This window comes from Argiope bruennichi, chromosome X1 (assembly GCF_947563725.1).
Source record: "Argiope bruennichi chromosome X1, qqArgBrue1.1, whole genome shotgun sequence".
Taxonomy (NCBI): Eukaryota; Metazoa; Arthropoda; class Arachnida; order Araneae; family Araneidae; genus Argiope; species Argiope bruennichi.
This window is the reverse complement of record NC_079162.1, coordinates 58,295,275-58,307,633: the sequence shown is the minus strand read 5'-3', so window position 1 is coordinate 58,307,633 and position 12,359 is coordinate 58,295,275. Positions and strand designations below refer to the sequence as shown.

Below are 12,359 nucleotides of genomic sequence, written 5' to 3'. Positions count from 1 at the left end.
TTTGCAAGTTCTGTAATTTAATATATGTGTTTATAGTAATTAAACTGTTATTTTGATTTTCATTAAAATTCTTCTGTTTTTGTGCATTTTTATTTCAGTTTGATGGGGGTGTAATTGTTGATGAATTTGCAGATGTTGAATTGGAATTTTCTAAGCCTGTTGGCAGATATGGTATTGAGGTAATTTGAATTTAAAAACAAAATTTTATTATATTTTTGTGTTTGTCAATGTATAATATAGTTCATATATTTTGGGGAGGGGAAAATAATGCAAATAGGGCAAATAAGTAGTACATCACAATAGTAAATAAACTTGTGTATGAATTTCGAAATAGCATTTAGTCATAAAAATAAATTGCGAGAAATACTAAGCATTGCTGAAATTACAAGAATTATAGGAATCTTGTTTACCTTTTTATGTTCCAATTCCAAATATTCATGATCCTGTGTTCATTATATGTCTCAGAAAAGGTGTTTGAATAATGGAACTGATGCTACTTAAAATGTGCATGTATTTTGGGCAGTAGTACAATAGAAAATCATACTTAGAAGTTGTATAACTATTTTCATCATTTGTTCATTACTGTTGTCTTTCTTAATTCATGTATAATCCTTGGCTATCTAGAAGATGTTGAGACATTTTTGTAAAATTTTATATCTTGGTATATTCTATTGAAAAATGATAGTATAGTGAAGGAAAAAGTAATTTAATACCAACAGTATCTGAAAGTAAATGGCTATATTTCAGAAAGAGAAGAGGCTTTTTGTTTATTCCTGAAATACTGTATGCAAATATAGTCTAGTCTAATTTCTATTCCTTGAAGACCTGATTTGTAAAATTCATCTTGAAACAAAATTTATTGGATGATGCTTATACTATATATAACAAGTATTGCTTGTTTTGATGCCTAAAATGGGAAGGGTATTTTAATTTTGAACCACAATTGTTAATCATTTCATTTAAATAAGTTTCCTGCAAATGTGGCGACTGTCATAACTAACCAGAAAATAAAATAATTGTGTGTGTGTGTGTGTGTGTGATATAATATGGGTTGGTTTGGTTTTTTAGCACAAGGGCCATAGATTTGGCCATATATAATATTGTTTTATGTTTCACATCAACTAAGATACTGTCAGTTGTATTTATACTTATTTGACTTGCTCACCTTTTGATAATATCACACTGCTAAATGAAGAACAAATTGGGAGGAAATATTTATATCGAGATTTGAAATTTAAGCTATTAGTTAATATCAAACGTGTAAGTATTGAAAGCATGATTCACTTACCCATTGTTATAGATTTGATAAGTAGCAAATTCTCTAAGCAGTTTTCTTTACTTTCATTTTTGGATTAAGACTTGAATCCAAGTCAAAAAAATTATCTCATGCCAGTCTTTATCATCTTTTCATATTTATTCCTTCTTAAGCAAATCTGCACTTTCTTGTAGGCAGTAGCATAAAAAGGTAAGTTGTGCCAAAATAAGATAAGATGCTTTCATCTCTCTCGCATCTTTGATAACCCTTCAAGACTTTTTTTTTTTTTTTTTTGAGACCACCGCCAAAAACTGAAATTTGTAATTCAATATCATTGTACACCAGTCCGTCTCGATTGGTTAGTATTTTACTTTATTCAAATTTTCATTTCAGTCGTCAATACGGTAACTATGCTCTAAGAAAAATTAATGTTTGTTTTTAGTAATGAAACAAGACTAAATAAGAAATGAAATAAATTTTTTCATTTGTATATTTAATTGCAATAATAGATAAATGTATTTCAATAATAGATAAATGTAATGTATAAATGTATAAATAGTATTTTCGATGTATATCGTTTAAAATGATTACAAATTTCGGATAATTATAGCAATTAGTGTTAATAAAACAAGCACTAATTAACATTTTTTGGAGCAGCTGAAAAATAAATGTCGTTCAAATTTAATGTTCGAAAATAAGTCGATGTCGGACTTTTTAGTTTAAGAACAATAATTTAAAATTGAATTTTTTTTATGAGTGTTAAAACTTGTTGCGTCACATTCGTCCTTTAATGACGAAAATATTTTCACATGTGTTCTCTGATAGTGAAATAGCTAAAAAATGTATTTGAGGTCGTACAAAAGTGTCGTATATAATTTGTTACGGATTAGCTCCTTTTTTTCAACAATCTCTCTCTCTCTCTCTCTTTTTTTTTTAATTTGTAATATGCCTTGGCGATGCTTTGAATCTCATTTCACAAAAATACCAAATGGATTTTATTGTATTGGTGTAAATCAACCAATAGAGTCTCCAGAGGATATTGGAATTCTACTGTTCAAGAATTGTTTGAAAATATTAAAGAAGTTACATCAAGTTTGGACATATAGTTACTTTTATAAATTAGTATGGATGGACCAAATGTAAATTTAATTTTTAAAAATATGTGAAAGGAGAACTGTGCGAAAATGACTGCAATATTTAAGATCCAAGTACTTGTGAACTACACATAAACCATTGCGCATTTCAGTATGAACATAAACTTGCTGAATGGAAAGCAGATGTTATTCTAAGAACAGTGTATAGAATATTTAAAGAAGTCCAGCTAGACGTGATGATTTCCTGAATCACTGATTGAAAATATCTGTTTGCAGAAGTATTCTGAAGGTTTTTGACAACATAAAGAAATGCATAGATTTCAATACTGCTAATAAAAAAATTTTCCTGCATCTGCCACATATCATAATAAAAATACTTGTCAGGATAAATTGATTCTAAAATTAGCTTCTCTTATATTGCTAGTATTCTCCAGTCATTTCTTTGAAAAAAATTCTGACATCTGAACCATTTGTGCCTTTCTGGTATGAAAATCTTTTCAGTTTTGTTAATGAAAAACATTATCAAAAGAAACATAATCAAAGAAGCAAAAAATTGGACACTTATTTTTAATTGAGCTAGATGATCCTAAAAATCTAAAGCTGAGAAAAAATACCGCTATTGGAATAATGAGTACAAATTACTTGATTACTAGTAGAGCTACTGAAACTGGAAAAAAAAAAGGGAGCTTTTTAGCAGAACGTTTTATATTTGTAAAGAATACCATAAAAAAGATTTGAACGTATGTCCAAAAATTTTAATGTTTTAAAAGCTGTATGTTGTTTAAATTCACATTTGTTGATGAACCTTGCTTTTAACATGTGTGTTGTTCGCGCATTTCCTCTTATATTGCATATACGTACAGGAAAAACATAGGGAATTTTTTTCCAGATTTGAATGGTAACTCTGTAATCGTCACATTAAACTTTTCCGAGTGCTGAAAATTAAGAGATTTCCTTCAACAGGGCATTACAGCTGGAATCGAAATGATACGCCGGAATTTTAAGATTCAATGACAGAAAAGGTGGAGGGGGGGAGGAGGGGTATAAGATCTGTCCCTACTATTTTTGCTTCACGCCACTTCCGAAGACTGACGCCTTAGAGAACTATCTTACCTTCTTCGTCTCTACGCTACTGTATGCAAATTTAAAAAAAAAAAAAAAAATCAGGGAGGGAGAGAGAGCAGCTTTGATAAATTTTGCGAGGGAATTTCAGATGCTTTTTGTTCTAAATTTTTCAAACTTGTGGATTCAGAGTTCACCATGACCAGTAGACAAATCTGTACCTCAGGGTAAATTATCGCAGGGAGAATTTTGCTGATTGTGATGTTTTTATTTTATCTGCATTATCCTCTATGCTCAGATAAACTATTATATATGGATCGAAAAAAATCGACTTTTTTAAAATAAAATATGGCATGCGGTTCATTGCAATTTGGAAATTTTTTAGTTATTTAAAATGTTAACATTGTTTTCTACGATAATTAACTTTTAATGTGCTAAAAATGGTGATTATGAATGCTCTATATATGGAAATGACTAACCATATCCTAAAATTGAGATAACTATCTTACAAATTTAACGTATGACTGACAGTATTTTCTACTTCTACTTCTAGGTTGTTGTTTTTGTAAATCTTTATATAACATTTGATAAAGAGAAAACAATAGTGATGATAAGCATTATCCGATTTCCAGATGTTTCGTTCTCTTGCTGGTTTTTTTTTTTTATATAGTACAGAATTTTGTCATCATTATCAAAGTCAGTTTTGGAAAAATTTAGTAGCTGCACTACTCACTTTTGATCGTTTATTGTTATTATTTAGTCATTTGCTTGAACATAATTTTTGAAATTATGGTGAAAAATATACCAATTTTTCTGCAATTGTATAATTTATTTGAAAGAATGCAGTAAACTTGAAATCCTTGGGAAATAAACTGTTATCAGTATCTAAACACCCTGAAGGATGATTACAAAATCAAGTTTAGTGGAAAAAATTACTTTATTTCTTTTCATTGCTCTTTGATCAAATCTTTAATCTTATGGGCATGCTGTCAACATAGAGCCAGATAACTTCCGTTTTCGCCCATTTATCTGGTCGTCAATTTCACTAGGGATTACAGACATGCAACACGGCGCACAAGAATATATTCACCTCCGAGTTTTTCTTCGTGACATTAAGATCAGTTAAATTTACGAAAAAAATGAATCGTTTGACATCAATTTCATGTTTTACGAATCATTTCTGAAATACATCTGGTGCTAAGAGCTTTATTTGTTGACAAGTTCGTTGATTAACCCCTCTCTACGCAGAAAGACTATTCTAAGGAGGATGCTTTCGTTATTGGGATATTAGCCCACTGTCATTTTTTGAACGTTTATTTTTACTAGTGATCTAACAGCAATCATCCAAATTCATTCCAAAACATCAAATTATCATCCCTAAGATGCAGTAACTTCTGGACGCAATGAAGATGATGCAACTCTCCCACTTTCTTAATTACGTGGTAACATCCGTCATTAAAATGCAGGCGTATTTCTTACGATTACAGTACATATCGCCAATCATCCATAGCCCAGAGTTAAGGTGTTTTAATTTGAATCATTTCTACTTATGGAATAACTTTGGGATGTAGGTGGGAAGCTGAAAAATTCTTCATGATACAGTTCCTGACAGAAGTCCAGCTCGGGAACAGTCAGTTGACGTCACTGGTAGAGTATTAACTCTGTTTTGTTTCCCACACCAACCTAACTTACCCAAAGGGTATAAAGCTGGCTCGAGTAATCAACTTGCAATATCAACTGGTTTTTGCTTTAGAAGAAATTAGCTGCGGTCGTGTAAATGCTGACAATTCCTTAGGGATAGTATAGTTTTTTACCTGCAATTGCATCTACTAGAATTGTTTATTTCAGAGAAAACCATTTGCTCTGAACTTGTAGGTACTTGTATTTTCTAGAATTTCGATATATTCCAATATGGACATCTTTGCCAGTTGACGTCTTGTACAGTACAGTGTACATCAAAAATGCTAGCGTACGGATGCCCACTCATTTCAATGCTTCACAATGCATTAAACCTACTTTTTGTTCCCATATGCGAGTTGCTCTTTCATTTTTGGTTCTCGGTTAATGTTGTTTCCGTAATGTTTTGTCCAAGGGGTTTAAATTCCTTCTCTAGCTATAATCATAAATTTTTAAAGAATTTATACGAATAATATTTTTTTTTAGATCAGAAAAGTTAAATCTATTCTTAAATGCCTGTGTAGAACTAACTGGTGATATTTTATTTTAAAGGGTGTTATAGTAAGTGCTAATCCGCTTGATGCTTGCTCAGAGATTTCAAAACCACCTAACTCAAATTATTCAGAAAACTGGATTGTATTGATCGACGGCAGTTATTGTGATTATCACACCAAGGTAAGGTTCTTTTTTATTTTTATTATGTTGCGAAATAAATATATAAATAATCAAACAATGCAAAACTTATGAATTTTGATAAAACTTATTGCGATGCAAGTGTTACGAAAATATTGAATTGTATATTAGCTAATTTTGAAAGGAATGCAGGGTGATATTTGAGCTTTTCTGAGACTTGGTTATTTAATTTATAGACTTGTACATAATATGCGATTGTGGTTAAGCAACAAATCCAACTTTATTCAGGAAGCATTCATCGTATATTCATGCAAAAGGCTTCGTACAAAAGGAATTAATGGCCTCTAAAGGATTTTGTCTAAACATTTTCGAAGGATGAATTTCGCATTGAAATATGCACCAACTTTGCAATTCCCAATTACAACACCTATTTCCATCGTCAAATTTCAAAATTTAAGCTGGAATATCAAATTTCTTCATTTTATGTGTTTTGGTTTCCAGGATATAAGTAAATAGAATTTGTTTTATTCATTTTTTATTCATATCTGAAAAATAGCATTCATTAACTAATTTCTGTCAAAACTGTATGAATCAGACGACTATTTCATTCAGTTTTTTACTGTATGAAGTAGTCTCAAAATCTAAGTATACATTTGTTTTTAAACTAATTTTTGGTATATTTTAATTTATTAGATTAAATAAATTAAATCTCTCTCTCTCTCTCTCAACATGCCTTGATTTTCTAAGATTATATTGTTTCTAATGCTAACCTCAAATGTTATAGTCTTTTTATATATTACTTTGCTTTTGTTAATTCACTATATTATTGGCGAAGTATGGTCTCACACGGTACGTGCACAAACAAAACAAAAATAAGCATCCTGTTCTATTAAGGATCTGAAAAGAATCGGAATTTGAAGCATTTTGATAGCTAAGAAAGCATAAAAACTTCAAATAGATCTATATTTCTCTAATTTAACATTGTAGAGAATAGCTAATGGAAGTATTTAGGACTTGTGCAGATTAGCACTCAAATATTTGCAAGTGGAAAATTTTCTATATGTTTGGTTCAATTCTCTCAAAAGATTTACACTTCATTATGTCAGTTATCCCTGAAAATTCGGAATTATCATAAAATTAGTTTTTACCTTAGAAAATAAAGCAAAAGATAGAATACATATGGCTCCAAGTTTTTACTTTAACTGGGAATTTAAAGAGCTTAAAACCTCCATTAATTGTAATGCTTTATAGATACGCATGCAGTATGAACCTAGCAGCCCATTAAAATTTGAATTTTCATATAGAATACTCATTTAAATTCTCGTTAGGATTAATTATTATAGCAATAAAGGAAAAATGATCAGAACAGGATGAACATATCGTATAATAGATTTTATAAACACGAGATATATTACGGCTATTTAAAGGTGAAAATGATTGCTACTAATAGAAAGTCAAAAGTTTATAATTGGAGATGCTAATTCCAAAACATTTATTTAAAGAAATTATAATTTAATTTTGAAATACCAAAGTATTTTCATAGAAGCATACTCTTTTTTTATAAATTATAATTATCAGCAAAGCACTGTATAATTGCGCATCGATTTATCTATTTTCCTTTTGTAATAACGTATTTTCTGTTTTTAGGTGATGTATGCTGATTTAGCAGGGTATTCTGCTGCTGTTATTTATAATTACAGAACGAAGGAAGAAGTGATTTATGATCATCACTTAGGTAATGTATATTATAACGTATTTTTTTATCTGTGGAAATTATTTTATATCATCTTTAAGCTTTAATAAAGTTAATAAGAAAAATTTTATTATTAAAAAAGTTGATGCACAGGATTGTAAAAACTATTATCCTATTTCTATTTTAAGTTTTATTTCTAAGATTTTTAAAAGTATAATTCATAAAACTTTTCCAGCAACTTAAGAAACTAGTTACTGAAGGTTTTTTTTTTCTAAACATTCAACTGCCACTAAGTTATTCTGCTTGTCAAATAAGACATTTCTTTATTTGAATTTGGTTCACAACTAGATGTTATTTCCAATGACTTTTCAAAGGCCTTTGACACTATTTATTTTGAAATTCTTTTAAATAAGTTGCATAATCTGGGTTTTCATGTCATCTTGACGGATTGACTTCATTCTTATTTAAGTTATAGCTCTTTCTATGTCCATTATATATAATGCTGTTTGACATGAGTTCTCGGGTACTTTCGTGTTCCACAGGTGTCTAATGTTGAACCTATGCTTTTTATTACTTGAGTTCGAAAAACACCTTTTTAAAAGATGTCCGTCCGTCTGTCTGTCGCAAAGATAATTTGGAAGCGTTTTGAGCTAGACAGTTGAAATTTGGTGTTCGGCCTTTACTCCAAATTTCCAGATTTCTATCAAATTTTGAATAAAATCTATTCAGAGGAAGTCCATCTGTTCGAATATAAGTTAACACGATAAATACAAAACGAAGATAGCTAGTTAGATAAAATTTGGTACACAGAGTTTACATCTATAGTATACACACTTATCAAAAGTTGAGCCAAATTCAAAAAGTGGTTGGCAGTCTGTTGGTCTGTACTTTCAAAAACATGTAAACACGATAATTTAAAAACGCAATGACTTAAATATATCAAATGTGATATGGGATTTTATGACTGCAAGTGCAGCTTTGTGTCAAATTTTTGTTTCAGTCGTTTGAGAAAAACGTGTCTAAAACACAAATTCCATTTTTGGATACTATTAATGCATGCCAGGGATTAATTGCCAAATAACTTCGCAAGGTTAACAAGATAAATTTAGTAAAAATGCTAAATTCACACAAAAAATTAATATTTAGTAATTATTGTACGCCAGTGCCATGTAAAGCGATCTCTGGCTTGACAAATTTATTTGAGCGTATGCGAGAAAAATTTTGGGAGACCACTCTCACGGGATTTATTCATTAATGTCCTTACTAGTGTTTTTAAGTAGATTGACTGTCTGTTATTTGTTAATGATTTGAAGTTTTGTTCATTACTTTCTAATTTAGATACCCTCCTTTTACAGAGATTTTGCTCCTCTTTTCATGACACACCTGTGTCATGACACCAGCATGATACACCTGCACATTGATAAAATTTCATTCTTAGCTATACTAGAAAAATTCAACCTTTTGAATCATATTTATAAAATTAATGATCTTGTATTATCAAACTCATATTTAGCCACAGATTTAGATATCATCTTTGACACTAAATTTGATTTTACCCATCATATTGTTTCCAAGGCCTATCATAGCCTTAGAATTATCAAACACAGAACCAAGGAATTTTCGAAAGAAATCGCTTGAAGGTTTTATATTATGGTCATCTTAGAACGAAATAGAATAGTTTTACATCATGGAATATTGTATTTATTACCCTATACTTATTCCAGTACTACTACTGTATACTGATTACTCTAAAAAATTTTTTTAATTATTGTACGAATTCAAATCAGATTCTGTTGTATTTACTTCACAAGTAAAATAGATTTTATTTTCAAGATATATCTTCTTGTCTGCGTGCTATGTTTGTCTAATTTGTGTAGCAGACGATTTGTTTCTTGTGTTCTGTTCTAAGGTTATTAATGGTTCTATCGATTGTACTTATAAACTGTGCCTTTTGCCATACCTTATCTTTAAGAGTACTTTTCCAAATATATAGTCTTAATTTAGTTATATTAATAGATTTTCTTTGTATAAATTTTATAAGATTTTTTAACAGGATCGCAGGGAACTTGACATTCATTATGACTCCTAGTGCTTTTAAAGCGAGGTGTTTTCAGTTTTTAAATGCATGACCTTACTTCTTTTTTATTGACTTAAACTACATTATTCTTTTACTATTCATTTTTTTAATGCTTGACTACTCATATTTTTGTCTGTACATACTAAGATGTTTATCCGTGTTCATGTTTCTCTGTTGGTCTTGTGCTTGTGTTGGTTTTACATTTTGTCAAATTCTTTTTTAATGGTCTTTTAATTTGATGTTCTGAATTAAAAAGAAACGTGCGATTTTAATTTGAAGATTCACGTGGAGCCTCGGAGTGTTTCTAGTATTTTTGTAATTGCATGCTTTCGTTTCATTCATTTAAGTATTTGCATTTTTTTATGCTTAATATTGTTTTGAATGTTGAATGTTGTATTCAGTGCTGTTACTTTGTGGCTTGTTTTCTCTGTGTGTTTTTGGTTCGTGCTCTTTGTAAATGGAGTAATCTCTGTAGTGTGTTTACTTTAAATAATTAAATAAACATTAACAAGAAATAAACAATTTATTAATTAATGTTGATGAAGATCTAATTATATCTGATAAAAGCCATAATTAATTGTTGCTATGATATCACAATGAATAACTATCTTCCACAAATTAATTGGGATGACTGTAGTTACAGTGAACAAAATGTTTAAAAGGAAATGTTATATATTTTTTTAATTGTACTTTTTCCAACATGTTTGTATAGTTAATATTTTCAATAATTGTATAGCTTCACCTGATCTTTCTATTGGTAGCAGATTTACAGCATATAATATTTGTAGGATTTGTTGATAGCAATAATTTTTCATAAGAGGAAATTTTTGTTTAGGACTCATAATTTGCATCTTTTTTTACAATTGTTATTCAAGGCAAATAGAGGCAATTATATGGTATTTATTCTGTTTTCATTTCTTTATTTAAATTAATTTAAAACCAAAATCTTAAACTTCATATCGAACATTTTTAGTATTAACATTAATTTTTTCATATGAGTATATTTTTGTATTAATTTTTAAACCTTTTTTCTTGTATTTTATTCTTTAGATGTGATATTCAACATTTCTGCAGTAACAGTAAGAGCCAGTAGTGGCATCATGATAAGAGAAAATTACTTGTATACAGTCGATAAAAGGTAATTAAAAAAAATTGTTTATATTATTTAGGCACATTTGCATTCTTTATTGCTTCCGTTTTTCAAACACATTTTTATATTGCTTATCAAATATTTTCAGGCATCAGAAACATATATATAACTTCTTAAAAACAAGCTTTGTTATTGCCATCTCTCATACGTAGATCAGAATTGGTGAAATTTACTTGCTTATTTCAGTTTAAATTCTGAACATATATGCAAATACATCTAGTATATTAACAGAAAACTCATTAAAATTTCATGCAGTTTTACTTTTAATGTTTGCATTCTTTTGTAGTGAAATGTTTATTATAGTTTATATGGGAAAGTAAAATTCTTAAATTCTCCATTTGATGTCTACTTTCTGCTTCAATCCCTTTTATTGGAGATGGTAATTATTCAGTGATGCATGACTGATTATGGTTTTAGTGAATCAGTTTCTGTAGATTTATGAAATTCATGCTGATTTATTTTACATTTTAAAAATAATTTTACTGTTTAATTTTCTCATTAATGTGCATATTATAAAAAAAAATCCTGCTGTATTTTATCTTTTAAAAAGTCATCCCAATCATTAATTTTGTATGTTGTATTATAGAATTATACTATACAAAATAGTATTTATTATTAACAATATATTATTATAGGCATTATATTCTTTCAATTCCTTTATTAAAATTGAATTAAAGTTCAATAAATTGTTTCATATAATATATAGCATAAAAGGTAGAATAAAGTTACCAAGCTGTGAGAAACGTGAAATAACTCGATTGTCAGTATCTAAATGCCAAATGAATAAGGCTGTATAATAAAACTACTCTAAAAGTTTTAAATGAGTGGAGGTATCTAAATAGTGCCGGACTTAGACATGATGAAGCTCTTATCTACATAATATATAGGCATTTTATAAGTCGTATACATTCAATATATATATAATATAAACACATCCCCACTTGGATCATTTTTACGCCCTCCCCCAAGAAAATAGAAACCTTATGTTGTAGCTTGTGTAGCTTATTCGTAAATTCAGTGCTGTATCTAAACAATAATTCGCAAGTTAGACATTTTTGAGTTGTTACAATGACTAATTTTCTTATATGCATTTTTATGCAAAGTCTCTTTTTGGAGTCCTGGTTAAGGAATATCTGTTAATAAAAAGATGAATAAGAGAACAATATCAGTTTAAAAAAAAGAAACAAAAGCATGAATTGGCATACATAAAGAATTCATTTATAATTGTAGAATAAAAATTATAATTAGTCTATATTATAATTATTATAAAAATTATAATTAAATTACAATTAGCGAATTTCAGAAACATTATCCAAACTTCTTCCTGGTTATGCATTTCCTATGGAAACCTAGAGTCTTTTGGAAGCATTGTTTTGTTAGTATTCTATAATTTCTCTTAGTGGTTCTTGTTTCAGTTTGCCTTTTAGATAAACAAAATCAACAAATCCAACAGAATCTTAAATCTCATCACTATATGATCTCTAAAAATAAATTTCGTCTAGACTCTTACTTCCTCTTTGAACTTGAGCTTGTTTATTTTCTGATACTTTCTGTTTGTGACAAAGAAACTGGACTATGGTTTACTTTTTGCCGTCGAGAAAGATCTCAAAAGTATTGACAAGGATCTAAAAACTGTTGAAAAATTTAAATCTGCCTATATTTTAATCGAAACATCTTCTGCTACAAGACAAAATCATTTTTATTTGCTGAGAAACTTG

The 12,359-nt window shown here is 29.1% G+C and overlaps 1 protein-coding gene across 6 annotated transcripts in view; it reads left to right on the top strand.

Moving 5' to 3' along the window:
* Positions 1-12,359, top strand: part of LOC129958137 (E3 ubiquitin-protein ligase RNF13-like) — a 34,522-nt gene that overhangs the window by 3,847 nt on the left and 18,316 nt on the right. For all 6 annotated transcript variants that reach the window (XM_056070354.1, XM_056070355.1, XM_056070356.1 and 3 more), the window contains exons 3-6: positions 99-179; positions 5,641-5,763; positions 7,369-7,456; positions 10,542-10,629. In XM_056070354.1, coding sequence (XP_055926329.1) covers positions 99-179; positions 5,641-5,763; positions 7,369-7,456; positions 10,542-10,629 — 380 coding nt within the window. The remainder of the gene's footprint in view (positions 1-98; positions 180-5,640; positions 5,764-7,368; positions 7,457-10,541; positions 10,630-12,359) is intronic.